This window comes from Oryza sativa, chromosome 1, assembly GCF_034140825.1.
Source record: "Oryza sativa Japonica Group chromosome 1, ASM3414082v1".
NCBI classification, from domain to species: Eukaryota; Viridiplantae; Streptophyta; class Magnoliopsida; order Poales; family Poaceae; genus Oryza; species Oryza sativa.
The window spans coordinates 22,226,959-22,244,378 of NC_089035.1; the positions used below are offsets into that span (position 1 = coordinate 22,226,959).

At 45.6% G+C, this 17,420-nt stretch overlaps 2 protein-coding genes across 4 annotated transcripts; one reads left to right on the forward strand and one right to left on the reverse strand.

Moving 5' to 3' along the window:
* Positions 1-5,003: 5,003 nt before the first annotated feature.
* On the forward strand, positions 5,004-6,025 carry LOC107278239 (uncharacterized). Its single transcript, XM_066304953.1, has 2 exons — positions 5,004-5,077; positions 5,129-6,025. The coding sequence occupies exon 2, from the start codon at positions 5,163-5,165 to the stop codon at positions 5,679-5,681; it is 519 nt and encodes a 172-aa protein (XP_066161050.1). The 5' UTR covers positions 5,004-5,077; positions 5,129-5,162; the 3' UTR covers positions 5,682-6,025.
* A 3,118-nt stretch (positions 6,026-9,143) lies between these two features.
* On the reverse strand, positions 9,144-12,810 carry LOC4327933 (carotenoid cleavage dioxygenase 8 homolog A, chloroplastic-like). Of its 3 annotated transcripts, none has more exons than XM_066307176.1 (6): positions 12,562-12,810; positions 11,486-11,922; positions 10,636-11,391; positions 10,362-10,546; positions 9,735-10,027; positions 9,144-9,492 (listed from the first exon to the last, which is right to left on the reverse strand). In XM_066307176.1, the coding sequence occupies exons 2-6, from the start codon at positions 11,756-11,758 to the stop codon at positions 9,341-9,343; spliced, it is 1,659 nt and encodes a 552-aa protein (XP_066163273.1). In that variant the 5' UTR covers positions 11,759-11,922; positions 12,562-12,810; the 3' UTR covers positions 9,144-9,340. The 3 variants fall into 3 exon arrangements, with proteins under 3 accessions (XP_066163273.1, XP_015627460.1, NP_001388668.1); NM_001401739.1 differs by having other exon boundaries at positions 9,157-9,492; positions 11,486-11,883; positions 12,562-12,787; XM_015771974.3 differs by having other exon boundaries at positions 11,486-12,810.
* Between the last annotated feature and the right edge of the window lie 4,610 nt (positions 12,811-17,420).

Sequence of the window (17,420 nt, forward strand, 5' to 3'; positions counted from 1 at the left end):
CTTGAAGTATAAAAGGAGGACCTTGCCCATAGAGAAGGGGGGGTTTTTTGATTCTTTTCCAGATTGAGAGCATAGGACGGGGGAGAAGTCAGCTCACACTTGTAGCTCATTCATACACAGATCCACCAAAACACAGGAGTAGGGTATTACGCTTCTCAGCGGCCCGAACCTGTCTAGATCGCCGGTGTCTCGTGTTTCTTGCTGACAGACGATCTTTCCACATACAGAGAGAGAGAGAGAGCTTGAGATTTCACCCTAAGCCCCCGGCCGAACTGGCAAAGGGGGGCCTGCGCGGTCTCCCGGTGAGGAGCCACGAGCTCCGTCAGATGTAGTAATATTTTCGAACGAAGGTAGTATGTTCAAGTGAGCGACCGATTAAACATTTTTGTTGCACACAAAACGAGATGAGTAATTGAAGTGTAATTAATTAAATTTTAATTATTATTATTATTATTATTATTATTATTATTATTATTACAAACTTAAAAAATAGATTTATTTGTTTCTTAAAGAAACTTTAATAAAAAAGTTTTCGTAAAATATATCATTTCATAGTTCGAAAAGTGTGTTCACCATAAACAAAGAACAAGAAAGTTGCTCCCTCTAGTAGCATATTGAACTCAGCTTTAAGGATTTTGTGTGACAAAAAAGAGACAAGTCATTAGCGTCTAACTAATTGAGTATTGAATAGTATTGTAAACTTAAAAATAGGTTTATTTAATTGTATTTTAAAGAATTTTCTATAAAAGTTTCTTTTAAAGAAATGTATCTTTAGTAGTTTAGAAAGCGTGCTCATGGCAAATGATGAAGTTACAAAAGCCAACCTCCCTACCAAACTCAGCCTTAGATGTGGTTATGAAATTTTGTTTTGACTATTTGTTCGATAGGCCCTCAACATAAGTAGGATTTTACGACCGGGTATTTACTCAGCAATCATAGATAAAAATTACCATAAAAAATAAATTAATGTCACAATAAATGAATTGTTAAAAAAAAGAATGAAGCATTGGACCCAATTATGTAACCTATATTGAATTATTTTTAGAAATTTTTGGGTATTCACGTTAATCTCCAGGAGCATCCATGTGTCCCCCTTTGCTAACTTCTTGTCTTCTTTAAAAAAAATAGAAATGAATGGATGAATGTGCACCTATAAACTATGGTTTATGATTTATAGAACATTAATTTTGATGGCTTGATCAATGTTAGACACATTAGATTATTAGCTCATACGACTATGGTCAACCGAGTCACACTTCTTCCAAACCTCCACTAGCCAGCACACCTCTTTATACATGTTTCATAATAATATTAGGCATCCAAATCTCTCTTTGGGAATCCATTGAGCCTATATGCATGGCTAGCCCATTTATCGACTTTCAAATCCTTTTTCCGTTAGAAGAATGAACAAGAATCGTCCTGATTTTTCTAATAGAGCCAGTGGTCCAATTTTTCCCAATCCGGTACTATATTTCATTGTGCATGCCTCATTCATCCACCAGCCAACCTTCCTATAGTGCTTGAATCAAGACTACTCTACTCTAGATCAGTATGCATGTTAGGTTTAAGTAGCTTCATCCTGTTTCTTTGTTCATTTTTGCCGATTGATTTGGACACTGATACTATTTATTGTCTACTCACAAAAAAAGTGTGTTAGAAAACAAAATCAAAATGTTTACATAATTACTATCCCAATATATACCAGCATAGCAAGAAAGATCTCATGTACTGAAAAAACATACCTTGTAACTAGTCGATACTCCCTTTAGGTTTAATTTGAAGTTTGGGGTTGATTCATTACTGCATTTGGTATTAAGATGTTGAAAGCTTTTATGCTTTTTAGTGATTATTGGAAATGGAGGTGGTTTTTTTTTTTATTTTGTACTCTTATCATACATACATTTTATGCAAATGTCACTTAGTTAGGTGTGTGACTATGAAACGTGATAATTGATGTTCATATGAGTGAAAAACCACTTATCCTATCAATAAGACCACCATAAAATATGGTTTAGGGTGTTATACTCTCAATTTTGAAAATTGGAGTTTCGAGTTCAGAGTGAGATAAACTTCGAGCAAAGTTCAAGGGACAAAAGGTACTTCCCTGAATCCATGGATTAATGGTAATAACATGAGTTCCCTAACAATAATGTGCAATACTTAGGCTATGTTCGGAGCTATGCCATACCTCTCGGCACGTAAAACGATGGGATGGATTAACACATAATTAATTACATATTAGCTAAAGAAACTTGAAAAATAAATTAGTATGATTTTTTAAACAACTTTCTTATAGAAAATTTTAAAAAACACATAGTTTGGCAGTTTGTGAAGGAGGCGCATGAAAAACTGAGAGTAAAGGAGTTGGCAACATGGATATAAGAACATGTCTCATTAAGTGCTTAAAAGTACACATGCATTACCAACAGAAGGTCTGAGAGAGAGCTTTGTAGTTGCGGTCTTAGGCTGGTTTGGTTTGTAGCCTACAATGGCCTTACCAATGTTGGGCCATAAAAAATAGTATAAAGTAAAGTTTTGGTTTGGATCCAAACGTCGGCTTGGTCTATGAAAAGAATTGGTCACACCATTGACCATCCAAAATGTGCTTATGGCCATAATTTTGTAAGGCTCTTTTAGGCCTCAAACCAAACCAGCCTTTAGGGGCATGTTCAAAGGTAGAGCCCGATACGGTCTCTTAGTTGGAGCTGAAAGACACTCCCATACAAGGCTACAAAAGGATTACCTTTTAAGTTGACTCTTCATTAATACATGGTAATTAGTGAATAACTTTTGTTTTTATTCTTTGTACAAAGTGGCAAAAGAATCCGGAAGGGCAATATACACACATTCACGGTGCATTAAGCAAGCAATTCATCAAGCATATACGGATTTTTTCTGTGTTGATACGGATTGCACACGCGGTTTTCTTTTCCTTTGTTGATATGTTGGGGGAAAGATTGATGTGGAGAAAACTCTAGGACTTGTGGTGGATTCCCGCCGTTGTGATATTCCTACGCCCAAAAATCACAAAGGAAATTGCATGGGAACCTCAAACTGCAGGTCTCATTGGAGGAGAAGAGTGGTGCAACGAGATGAGACTCTCGTCTCCTTCGTGTTTTGCTCGCTCTAGGAAGTTGTTGAGCCGATGTCACAGCAAAGAACGATTTTTCATTTTCTATCCTCTCTTTTTTTCAACCCATCAAATTTGCTTATGTGGCAATTGAGAGAGTCTACTAATAAATACCATTGTACGTACCCTTTAAAACCAAAAAAAAAAAAAAAACTGGGCAATTGCCCGTAGGAAGCTAGCAGTGGGTGAATGCTTGCTTGCTGTGGGCCGTTCGTCTGGGTAGACAATGGGGGGACACGTAGTACTTTTGGATGGAATCCTTGTCTGCTTTTGTCAATCGTGGGATATCACTGGGCCCACACGCAGCGCCACGTCGGACTGGAGTATCCACGTGGATACCTTTTTCCTGTGCGTGGTGGTCCCACGTGCGGAACCTGATCGGAAAAGGCGGTACCAAATGAAAGGCTACGGGTGATCACACGGCCTATCAAGATCGTGGTACTCTACTTCGACACGCAAATCATTTGCAGCATTATTCTTTAATAACAAAATCTTCATTTCTATTATGAGTTTTTTCTATAAGGAAAAGAACGCTGCCACGTTGGGCTGCATCTTGAATTCAGTTCGTGATAAAAAAGAAACAAAGTCTATCAAGCAAATTAAGGATCAGAAGCCTCAGCTATATGGTGACAAAGTTAATGGTGCATGATTTCATCTATTATAATTTTAAATTCTGATGTTTATGAATATCAAGCACATGAAAGTAACTACTAGTAAATACGAAATAAATGTGTATTCCTTATCTTATCTTGATTTGGTCTTTTTATTTTGTTGGGTGTGTTTAATTCTATTTGAACTACACTCTTTGTTAGAGTGATACTTTATAATAATTGGTTGTAACCCTGTTGAGTAAAGATCGAGATGTTTATTCCATTATCTTAAAAAAACTAGTAAATACAGATTTAATAGGATAATGATTTCTCCTTTTAAACTTGTCTTAGAGGCACATTTCTAGGCACGTGAGTGTTATGTAATGGTTCTGTGTTATAAAAATGGAGAAGTAAGGATGGGAAGAGAGATATATAATGGGGAGCTTACATGTAGTTGCAACTGGTTGGGCGAAGAAAAGAAGAGTTTAACGGATGGCATGGAGTCGGTGTACGTGGAGCAGCTGGAACTATTGGTGAATCATGGTGATGATTTGCTCATAATCGAGCTACATAGGTCGGCACATAGAAATAAAATTAAATGAACTAAAAGCACACGAGCGACAGAGAAGAGAGGCTGTGAGGCTGCCAGGTCCCCTAGCTGCTTGTGCATCGACTAAATTATGTTGATCATATCACTCTCTACTCGCGTTCCTCGAAAAAGAAAAAGAAAGTATGTCTATATATATACATCTGTGTATATTTTTGTTTGTTACTCCCTCCGTCTCATAATATAAGAGATTTTGACATTTTACTTGCACTATTTGACCACTCGTCTTATTAAAAAAATTGTACAAATATAAAAAACAAAAAGTTATGCTTAAAATACTTTAGATAATAAAGTAAGTCATAAATAAAATAAATAATAATTTTAAATTTTTTTAAATAAGATGAATGGTTAAACGGTGTAAGAAAAAAAAAATCAAACTCGCTTGGGGACGGTGGGAGTATAAGTTTGACGATTGGTCGTCGTATTCAAAGCTGCTGCCGATCAATTAACGTGCTGGACTGCTGGTGCTTGGTGCCTGGCCGCGGCCCACGGGGTGGGCCGATCGAGAGAGGGGGCCAGGGACGTTTAGGACTTGAGTTCGACAAGTGGACCGTGGCTGGAGGAGGCCGAGTCGAAAGAGGACTTTCTGTTTTGGGCCGGGCTAAATTCTGGTTCATGCCAACCCGACTCAGAAAAGAAGCCGATCGGCTGGCTATTCTAGCCTTCTAGGGTTGGTGATCTGCTTCTCCTAAAAAATCCCCAATACCGCCGCTCCGCTCGAACAAAAAAACAACTCTAAAACCAAGCCAAGCCGGATAGAAGGGGATTTGAGTAGGACACATCTGAGGAGTATTAAGCGAGGAGGAGTAGGAGGCATCGGATTTGAGGATTAACTATGGCGAGTTCGCCGGACAAAGGTAAAGAGCCAACCATGGATCCGCCGTCCTCGGGCTCCGTGTCAGCGGAGAATAAGAAGGGCAACAGCAGCAGGGGAAAAGGGAAGAAGGCTGCAGCGGCGGCGCCGGTGGCCGCTGATTCCTCATCGACGGCGGCTGCGGCTGCCGGTGCCGGAGACGAGGTGAATAGGACGGCGACGGTGAGGATGTCGCAGCCGCAGATCGACCTGTTCATGTCGTTCGACCCTCCCCCGCTGGAGCCCGTGACGGGCGTCTCCAAGGAGGAGGAGGATCGCTTCGCGAAGATCGACGCGCAGCTGGCCAAGTGGGAGAAGGAGATCCGCGCGGACGCGGAGATGGTGAAGAGCCAGTACGAGCAGAAAGGCTACGTCGAATACGAGATCGATGCCGATCTGTTTCCTGCTAGGGCTCCACCTCGCCCTGGCCGCAGGAGGGCTCGCCATGGCGTTATGGCGAAGAAGAAGCCGCAGGGAGGAGGAGGAGCAACAGCAAAATGAAATCAATAATATTAGTACTTATTATTACTTAGGCCCAGTTCGTTATGTTAGCTGTGGTAGATATTTTCAGTGCACACAAAACGAAGAAAATTTATTAGTATATGATAAATTAAGTATTAGTTATTATAAAATAAAAATAGATTTATTTGATTTTTTAAACAACTTCTATGTAGAAACTTTTTGTCAAAAACACACCACAGTTTGAAAAACAAGAAAGTTGAAGTTTGGAGTTGAGAAAAAGACTAGGCCTTACATATCATCTTTCTCATGTCATTCTAAGATTTTTGATGTCTTGTGTTCCATAGTGTATTTCTTAAGAAAAGTTGTCACAACGCAAATTTGATTTTTGGAGGCTTTCATAATTTCATAGGTAACAAAGTTGGATTAAAAATTCTTGGAAAAAGTACGAATTACCCCCTCAAACTATCACGGTCGACCAAATTACCCCCCTAACCACAAAACCGGAGGACTTACCCTCCTCGACCCAAATGACTAAGCATTCTATTTATAAAAAAAATGGGGGACCCACCTGTCATACTCTTCCACTCTTCCTCTCTCTTACTCTTTCTCTTTCTCACGGGCAGCAGGCGGGGGATGAGGGTGACACGGAGGCGGCGGTGGGGGAGGGGGGATAAGGAGGCAGCCACCAACGACCGCGAGGCAGAGGAGGTGGAGGCGGATGCGAGGCCCACGAAGATGGAGGCGGAAGCGGCCGCCGCCGGCACGTGGCGGCCCCCACGGCCTCGGCTAGCGCGGCCTCGCAAGAGTCGAACGTCGCTACGGCGAAAGAGGAGCGGTAGGAGAGGTCACACAATGTGGACGCGAGGCGGGAGAGGTCGCGGTCCGAGCGGCGGTGGAGCGCGGCATGGGCCTCGGCGAGGAGCTGCTTGAGCGCCAGGAGCACCTCACGGAAACACCCGTGCGCGTTGATAGAGGGAGAGGGGGAGGGGGGGAGCCGCGCCGAGCAATACGTGACAGCAGCAGAGTAGCCCTACTATTCGCTTCTTCCCTTCCTCAATTCGCCACTCTGCAGGTGCCCGACGATGTAGCCGCCGTGGGGAATAACAGGCTGCCGCAGTGGGTACCCGGGAGGCCCGTCTCCGCCTTCGTGCCCGGCGCCGACGCCGCTTCCTCCCCCTGCGCCCTGTTTGCTCTGCCCCCGCAGGCTGCTGCGTCTCCTGCGGCATTTTTTAACCGCGGTGTTTTTTTTTTTAGAAAAATCTTGACCATTGTTTCATGATGATGGTGGAACATTGGTCTTCACTAGCAAAAACCGAACCAGTAAAACTAATCTTACAGGTCCTACAAGTCAAAAACTTGGGACAATGGAAAAAAAATGCATCGCTAGCATTTGAATAGAAAAGGAAAAGTACGAATTACCCCCTCAACAATTACGGTCATCTGATTTTTAACTCTGAACTCCAGTACCAGTTATTTTTAAAACTAAACTTTACAAACCGGATGAATTACCCCTAAATCGATCTAGGGTGGTTTTGGTCCTACGTGGACACACACATGGTATTCTAGTCAGCCAAAATAAAAGAAAATATATGGGACCCAGTTGTCAGCCACAAGAAATAAACATGCTGAGGCTCACTTGTCAGCCCAATCCCTCTTCTTCTCCCTTCCTCTTCGCCTATCCCCCTCTCTCTCCATCTTAGGTGCACCGAGGCAAGCAATGGAGCTAGCTAAGGCAAATAGCAGAGGCGAGCAGTGCTTAGGTCATGGAGCTCGCCGTCGATCTTGCCGCCTCCACGACAAACTTGAAGCCACCTGTGCCGCCTCCTTCATGAGTTTGCCGTTGCATGGCACCAGGCTGCGGAGGCCGAGGACGAGCGGCGCGTCGGTTGCTGCGAGCCTCCTCACACCGGTGGCCGAGATGAGGCGTGCGCTGGTGGTGGCCGGTCTATCAAGCTCACTAGCCAGGCCTCGTCCTCCTGAGGCCCCCCTCTCCTCCTAGGGATTCTTGTATTTATACCCACAGATGTCCCTTTGTCCAAGTAGAACTAGTGAAACAAGTATGGATACAATCCGAGTAGTCATTGTAGTTTCCAACTTGAACTCTGCTTCTCCTTCCGTATCCGAAACACCTTCTATATGCGAGGTATGATTTCGTACAAATCGATTTGGTATATGGTGGGTCTCGTCGAGCCCAATCCGAGATCATTGGGTATGCCTTATCCATGATATTGACAATCTTCAACTGCAAGTTCATTGGGGATGCTTTCCCATTCCTTGTCTTGAGGAGGATGTAGAGTATGGAGTCGACAAGGACACGATGACATTGTTCTCAGCAGCCGAGGTATTGTTCAAGTCCAACGAGGATAAGATATGTGCGCAGATGAATATCACTTTATTAATTAAGGTTCATGGGTTAATCTCTATTGATTCATTCTTAATTAAGGTTCATGGGTTAATAATTTCGAACTTGTGACATTCTAAACCACACAAAATACCTTCAAATATCGGAACATCACAAAAAAAATTCCACATCTTTAAATTTTAATAAATGCAAACCGGGTTTTATTGTGTATATATTGATGTTTTCAAATCTTATTTGAAATTTTGCTTTCATTGGTTTGGTCTCTGATTAAGTACAGTTCAAATTGGATTCAAAAATCTAACATTTAGAATTTGGTATTTAATTGGTATATTATATTTGAAATCACAACATAATTAAAAAATATTTTTACTAATTACTCCACTTACCTTATTAAAATCATTACTTTTAGTGGCAAAAGCAAAAAAAAAATCATTACTTTTGTTATTATGAGGTCTTACCTCTAGCAAAGGTATTAGATTATACTACATGGAGTATAAACTATTGGATCAAGTTCTAATGGGTGGTCCAAATAAACTTTCTGAGAACCTTCACTAAGGGAGAAAGGGGCTTTAGTCCCGGTTGGGAACCCCTCTATACTCCCGGTTATACAACTGGGAGGTGAAATAACTGGGATAAAAATCTGTTTTTAGTCACGGTTGGTAACATACCAACTGTTACCAACCGGGACTAAAAATAGAGCCAGGCTAGGTCCAGTTGCTCCTTTTCTTTTCTTTTTTTCATTGTTTTTAACATTGAATATTTGATTTCACGCCGCCGGCCGCCTCCTTCCGCCCGCTCTCGCGCCGTCCGCCGGCCTCAACTCGCTCACTCTCACGCTCGATCTTTTGTTTTGAGAATAGGAAGGAGAGGATAAGGATAAGTGGAGGAATAGGAAGGAGAGGATAAGGATAAGAGAGAGGAATAGGAAGATGAGGAATTTGGGAGGATAAGTCGTAGGGATTATATACTGGGACTAAAAATGTCTGGCCCTCTGACAGCCTCGGATAGAAAATGAACCGGGAGTAAAGATCATCTTTAGTCCAAAAATGCCCAGCCCCCTGACAGCCTCGGACAAAACAAAGAACCGGGAGTAAAAATCATCTTTAGTCACGGTTGGTGTTCACTTAGGGCCGATAAAGTTTTAAACCGGGATAAAAAATCATCTTTAGTTCCGGTTTATATTCAAACTGGGATTATTGTGGATTTTGTCCAACCCAACAAAAATGGTTTCTCCAGTAGTGCTTAAAATAAAAATCCCCACGAGTTACATGGATGCTCATACATATGATCCTAGTCTTCTCGGCTACAGATATTCATACGGGTTTTTCCTTCTCAGTCACTCTTCCGTCGCAGGGATCCAGCAGCCATGGAAGCCGTAGGGCAATCCGTAGGGGAACCTGACGCGCGCAATCTCCTCAAACGTGGTCGCGTCTAGCACCAGTGCGTACCCTTCGCCATCGTCGGAGCTTACAATAGATATCACCACTCCTGCATGCAGAGATCAAGCCGCATACATGACGATGCCTTGTTACGTACGGAGTAACAAATTTAGCCAAAGTTTTAACACAAACTAATTTGGAACTGGCTGGCTATATATAAATTTTCTTCTAAAAATTTATTAGAAGGGTACGCATTAATTACAAATATAGTTACAATAATATTATATTATATTTGTATTTGGCAAATTTTTATCTATAAATATATAGCAAAATCGAATTAAGAAAGCTCACCATCGTCTTCGTCGGTGGCTCCCGGCCTCGCGACGAAGAAAGGCTCGGACGGCACGGAGCCCTCCTCGTGCCAGCTCTTGGCCTTCTTCTCCACCAGGTCGATCTTGGTGAGCGTGTTGGGGAAGTTGCACGGGCGACGCGCGCCGCACGCGTAGGCATACTGGTACTTCCTGCCGAGGCGCGCCGGGTTGATGCTGCACATGTCCATCCCCCGCCCGTGCTCCTCCGGGTCCAGCGCCGTCTCAAGTTCGCCGAACGGGCTCCCATCCAGCGGGATCCTGAACCGCCCCACCCTGCCATCACCAAGTGTTTTGTGTTAATCTTTTCGATGTAGTGGAGTGTTTGAGAGGAGACCGGGAAAAAGAATAAAATTAAAAAGATATGCAAAATAAGTTGAGCGCCATTAGCATATAATTAATTAGTGTTAATTATTTTAAACCTAAAAAACCATATTAATATGAATTTTAAAACAAATTTTCTATAGAATTTTTTTTTATAAAAAGGATACCGTTTATGACTTTATTCAGGAAGTTTGTACGACCTTACGTGACGTTTTGTGATTTTTGTTGGTCAAGTAGTCAAGTCACAATCTATCAGCAGGTGTGCAGCATCATGTACACCACGTACCTGGCGTTAGGTAAAACGTCCTTGCCCCTTAACAATCTCAGTCTACTGAGGACGAGTGTCTCGATGATGGCAGGGTCACCGTAGTGCTCACAGCAGTCGACAACGACGGCGGCCTCGTCGCCTTCCTCCTCGTATGCGTTGATGAAGTGGATCGCCATGAAAGGAGGCACCTCCACGCTCGCCACCTTAATTCGGCCACAAGAAATCAAACCAAAAAAACAGAACATCTGCAGGCCACAAAATCAAGATCTTTGCAGCTTAACTAATTACGTACGGTCTTGCCGGTGGACTTGCACATGACGTGCATGTAGCTGCCGGACGCCGGGACCCAGTCGAAGGCGTAGAACGGGGCGAGCTCGGAGGCGAGCAGGCTGGCGGAGGAGTACCGGAGCGGCATCTCCGGCACGACGGCGTACTTCTCCGTGACGGCGAACGAGTGCAGCCACCCGGGCGACGGCCCGCCGCGGCAGTCCATTCTCCCGATCACCTTCCTCTCGTTGCTCCCGGCCTCCATCCTCACGACGAGGTGGCCCGGACGGACGAGGTCCGGCAGCAGCGTCAGGAACTCCGTGTCGGTCACGATCGGGTGCGCCGACTGCACCATGCCACCCAGCCTGTCCGTGTACCGGAACCTGCCCACCGTCTCGAGCGTGTCCGGGTCGATGAGGACGGAGCTCTTGGTGGTCTCGGTGAGGCACATCACCCGGCCGTCGCCGAGCGGCAGCACGGCGCTGTTGGGGTTGTCGGTGAGCGCGGCGCCGGTGACGAGGCCGACGAGATCGCCGAAGCGGTGGAGCAGGCTCTTGGCCGGCGCGGGGCAGTGGGAGAACTCGCGGAGGACCGGGCGGCCGCGCGCCACGGCGGCCCTGTACGCCTCCGACTCGATCTGCCGGTGCGCCCCCGTGGCGCGCGCACCACCCCCGCCGCGGAAGGAGACGCGGACGAGCGTCGCGTAGCCGTCGAACAGGTGGTGGAACGCGTGCTCCCCGACGTCCCACATCCCCGGCCCGTTCCTGATGTACGTGCCATTCTGCACAGCGCAATCACACGTACGCATCGATCAACACGTACGTACGTACAGATCGGTGGAAACATTAATTAGCACGCATGCACGTAGTACGTACCAGCCAAGGAGGGAGGCATCCCTCGATGGGCAGGTCGCCTTCCCAGCGTTCTTGGCGGACGCTGGTCGAGGCAGACAGCTTCGTCGTCGTGGCGCCGCTGTCTCCTGATCCTGCAGGTTCCTGATCCGATTGCAGCGTGGTTGCCCTCACGGCGCGGCGACGTGCTGCAGTCGCGTTGCTGCAACGAGGCGGCAGCCGTGGAGCGAGTGCGAAGGACGAGGATGATCTAGGAGCCGTGCATGGTGTGGCGATCAGGGTCAGGGAGGTCGCCATGATGCCTGTGCACGAATGGCGGCTGCACCGCTGCTCGATCGGCTGCTTTACTTTTATGGCCGGGTCTGTGCTTACCCAAAAGGCCAAAATAGTGGGGGAGTAGCCAGGAGCCTAGGACACGATACCTTAACAGCACGTTTGATATTATTTGTCGACTGCTAGCTCTAAAATGTATCATATCAGTTCACATTAATAGTTTGTCGGATGCGCATACTACATGTGAAACGAATCCTACTGGCAGTGCCGTTTGTCTCGACATGGCTGCTAAGCTCACTGGTCGGCATAGTAAAAAAAAAAACCGGACCGGAGATCGAACCGGTCAAGTTGCTGGTTCACCGGTTCACTGGTCCAACCGCCGGGTCACCGGTCGAACCGCCGGTTTTTTATTTATTAATATAATATTTGTTTTGCATTATTTTTTATACAGAAAGTCAGAAACACCAGATATTGTTGAATATACATATGTAAAAATAAATGTTAAAAATACCACCAATATATCTAAGATGACAGGAAGTCAGGAACATCACAGCATCACAAAAACATAATAATAGATTCATAACATTAATAAATCCATAATACCGTATCATGGGTATTAGTGCCCAACAAAGTGACAGACTAATAGCTTAACAAATCTAATGGAGTGTAAAACAAATCAGCAGCCAATAAAGTTCATCGTTATGCAATACCAATTTTAGACTAGATTGGGTGATCAACAGAACAAATCAAACATCTGTAGCTAGGCTAACTACTAACTAGCACTCCAACAGATCTGGTGCAAGCTAGTCAACCACACATGCACGTACCTTTCTTGGGGGTAGAACAAGAAGCAGCTAGATGTGCCCTTCAACCTTGCCACCTGCTTGCTCTGCTATCGACGTGACGCCGCGAGCCCGCGACGGCCGTCGGCACCTCGCGAGGTGGCGGTCAGCGGCGGCGACGATGGTGGTGGCCGGCGGCGGCGGCGCGATGCACGGCACCGAGCAAAACTTGAGCAGCACTGAGCTGGGGTAGGTCTTAGCTTGAGCTTAGAGAAACTGAGAATGTGAGAGGTCGAGTGGATCTGGATGATGACGGTCCAAATTTCTACAGGAAGTCAAAAACCCTAGAGATGGCATGTCCATTTTCCAATATTACCCCTGAGCTCACAGTACCAAGGCAAGCAAAATGAGGGGTATTGTGTGTCCAAACACAGAACCGCCCGGTTCTACAAAACCGCACCGGTTCAGCGGTCCATGAAAAAACCGCCCGGTTCGTCCGGTTTTTTCTGGTTCGACTACGGGGACGGTCTTTGAGCTGAACCGAGCCGTCAAGGTCGCTGGTTCCGGTTTTTTCCGGTTCAACCGCCGGTCCGGTCCGGTTTTTTGTACTATGTGGTCGGTGGTTACCCACCCCCTCCCTCCCTCTCCCAGTCTTCCTCTTCCAATCTTCTCCTCGATCAAATCTGTCGGCCTCTGGAGCTCCGACCCAAATGCAAAGTCGTTGTTACTGCGGCCTCTCCTCTACTTTCTCTCCCCTCTTCCCCTCCTTGGTGACGAGCACCGCTATGTCTCATACTACAAGCAACCTTCAACGTAACCATCCGCACGGGCCACCGTGAGGTCGCCATCACGTCATTGTTGCGCCGTCTCCATCCCCACCACCCCATCGAGCTTGCTGGATTTGGCCTCAAGCTCCCCAGATCCAGCCTCAAGGTCTCACGTACTCCTCACCACTAAAGGCAACAAATGGAGCAGATTAGGGCAGCGGCAGTCGAGGAAGCAAATCTCCAAGCTCAACACAAGATCCAACTGCACAGGAGACAGGTGGGGTAGACCGAGGAAGGTACCCCTCGTGAGCTCGCCGTCATCCTTGTCTTGGAGCGGCCGTTGCAGCCGTTGATGGAAGTAGGCCACTCGGCCCAACGGTAGGCCCCTCTTTTGCCCCCATCGTGCTTGTCTCTTCCCCAATCCTGTCTGTTGTCTTCTTTGACATCTAGCCACCAGAGCTCCGATGGATGGCGATGTATGTGGGTGGGGTGAGAGGGGGAGGGGGAAGAGGAGGGAGACCGTGGTGGAGGCATGGGCTCACCCAACATGTGCTTTTGTAAGCACGAGGAGTCTCATCCGACGAGGCACACGTACCCTAAAAGGGCACGGGCGGCTTTGCAGAGGCATTGCAGAGGCTAGGCCCGGCTCTGGGGCAGGGCAAAGAGGGCGACGGCCTAGGGCCCGTCCTGGCTAGGGGCCCATGTCTAAATATGAGTGTTGTATGAGCCAAAGTGGTATTTAAGATTAGTGAATAATTCCATACTAGTATCTACTACTCCTGGTTATCTACATAATACTGATTAGTGAATTAATAAAGATTCTAGATTCAACAATCAAAATTGTATGTATAGATAGATTCTTGTTGATAACCTTTATAATTTTAGGTGCTGAAAAATTGTAATTTTAGTCAAGAATCATTTTTATGGTGCTAAGTAAATAAATGGGAAAAATAAACAAGATCAGTTTAAGTGTTGATATTTTTCTATTTCTAAGAACATATATATGAATTGTTATCAATGGTCATTTCTCTCTATGATTAGATTTGAAAACACACTTTGAAAATGAAGGGGATGTTTAGATTGTAGCCAAAATAAATCTTACCAAATTTTGGCAATACCAAAATTTTGACAATTTAGCAATATTGTAAAGTTTTGGCAGGATTTGGTAAAAAAACTAAATGAATGTATATTTTTGATAACTTTACCAAAAATTGATATGGTTTAAAATGACATCAATCTGAACAACCCAAAAAGTGTGAATATACATGTAACACGTCTCTCTGTAGGGGAGAGAGGGTTAAGGGTCATCTTGTCAAGTTTGCCCTAGGGCCCTCAAAACTGTAGAGCCGGCCCTGGCAGAGGCTGACATGGAGTCGTCGCACCGACGTGGTGAGTAGGAACCACTCGCCACATCAGTGCAGAGATGAACAATACCAGCCCCTATTAAGTGTGGTGTCAAGCGCCACATAGGTTGGGACCATTGCTGAAGAAACTACTTACAGTGCTTGGTAGCTTTAAGTGGCCTCAAATAGTATTTATGTTTTAGCTCCTCTATTTTCCATTCAAGTCATTTTTAAATTTTGTATTTCATTTTCAGTCTTAATTTTACAAAGAAACTCTCAAATGAAAAAATACCATCATATTAACCCCCCAGCTTCCCACCCACTCCTCGTTGTTGTCCGGAGAGATCGGCATAATGCTAACACTAATGACCACCATCATCCTTCTCACCCCGTCATTCTGGCCACCACTGTACCCCACTCCGGCCACCACCGTCCCTCTCTTTCCTTGCGAACTGGACAGCGGTAGTGCAGTTCCATGGCCTCGGTTCGCCACCGTCACCTTTGACCTCGTGGCGAGCTGAGGTTGTCAGTGGTCGAGGATGGCGAGCTCCGTGGCGGCAGGTGAAGCTGTAGTCGGTGGATCTTGTCATGACGGCAGTGGCCTCCACGATCCCACGTGGCAGCAAGGAACCTGGGGTCACAGTGGTGAGAAAGAAGCTGAGGTGGCCCCCGCTGCTCGGCCTAAACCCTACCCCGATGGTGGCCTTCCTGATCCCACCCAACAGTGGAGCCCTCCCGTACTCACCAGCACCATCATGTCCTCAATTTGGCATGGTAGTGCCTCCATTCGTTTCTGCCGGTCATTAGGGGTGGGCGTTTGATTTCCTTGGTTTGGTTTTATTAGTCTTTCGCCTTTTCGGTTTGTGTAAAATGGCAACTGAAACATGATCCAAAAAATATGAAATCAAGGAAAAGAACACCAAATAAAACCGGGTTGGCTTTTTTACTCTCGGTTTTTACCGAAGAGAATCGAATACCTGTTCAAGCTGAGTGGTAGGCCACCGAATCATATAGCTCCTACTCCGCCGCGTTTCGGTGAGCCTCTGCATACGCCTATGCCAAGCAAGCTCCGATGCCTATGACGAGTTTTGACGCCGTTGTTGAGCTCCCGAGCCCACCGCTAACTCCTATACATTTACTTCACCCCAAGCCGATGAGCTCTCGTCCAATCAACGAGCATGCGTGAACCACCGCAGATCCAGATTTGCATTGACGATGAGCTCTCGCACCGTCCCTGCGCCCAATACGTTGTACTTCTGTCGCTGTTATGCTGCAGTTCTGCGCACCTATGCGGCTGTGCCACCGACGTGGATTTGACCTTGTATCGCCGCTGCTGACAATATGAGCCTTAATGCCGCTGCTGTGCATTGGCGGGATGCAGGATTCGAGATTTAGGGTGCATGTGGGAATCAGGAAAAGATTGAAGAGAGAGAGAGGGAGGTGAATATTTCAGTTTATTCAGGAACTTCGGTTCACACCCATAAAAAACCACAGATACAACAAAGGACCGAACAAAAACCAAAATAAAAACCAAAGGTACATCCAAAAACCCACAAAACCGCTACTTGGGAGGTTCGGTGGTCGGTTTCTGTTATTTTTTTTGCCCACCCCTACCGGTCATTATCTTTAAGCAAGATCTGGGTGGTGACAGCTAGATCGATCGAGGCGGCAACCGTTGCTTTAGATCTGGGTATGTTGTTTCTAGCCCTCCTCTTGGCCACTGGATCTTGTTGAGGAGGCGAGGTCAAGGAGTGTTGCGGGGTTTTGGGCAGGCGACTTTTTCTTGCAAACCCACTGTGTCTTGCAAAAGATCGTCCCCCACCTCCCATCTCCTCCACATCAGCATTGCTCCTATAGTGGCACCTGGAACCGCACGTCATATAGGAGCATGGTAAATGGTCTTATCGCTGGGGCAGTGCTTTACCCCCCAGAAAAACAAGCAGTTTCATTCCAAAATACTCCCTCTTTCTAAAAAAACTCAACCTACGAGTTGGATGGTACACAATCTAGTACAACGAATCTGGATAGGCGTCTGTCCAGATACCTTGTACTAGATTGTATCCTATCCAACTCATAGTTTAAGTTTTATTTTTGGATGGAGGGAGTAGTACTAGTACAACACGACAGCTTAAGCGTGTCCCCTGCAAAATGCAGGTGAAAATAATAGTATCCTGGTTGGTTACGGCGTTTGTGTCGACATGCTGCGAAGCTGCGGTGGTTATTCCGTATTCACCCACTGCGGCACTGGATGGGCTGCTTGGGCAGAGAGTACTTAAGCTCCATTCATAATCTACTGGCATTTATCACATTATTATAATTTTTTTAGGGAATTATCACATCCTAGGTTGTATGACAAAAGCACTAATCTGTCATTTTCCCTGTGCATTTTACGGAACACGGTATGTCTTACTGTGTAATTTTTTCGGGACCTAATCTTCAGTGCTATTTACTACTCCTAGCTACCCGGTGTATTATTTGTTTGTTGAATCAAAACAATTGTTTCAGTTTGTCGACAGGACTATATATGCACTACTGCTACCCACCCACCCGACACTACTAGAAAAACCATTTTTCCGAATGTAGGGGTCTTATTTTCGCAGACGGACATAACCCTTAGAGCCAAATGACCGCCTACAAAAATATAAATCAGGGTGAAATTTAATGTCATTTTCGCAGGCGGACTTGATTTTCGCAGGCGCCGGTTAGGTGGTGCGCCTGCGAAAATAGACTTAATATAAATAGACTTGCGTGCCTAATTTTTTTCTAAGTCCCCTCACCTCTCCTCCTCTCCCCT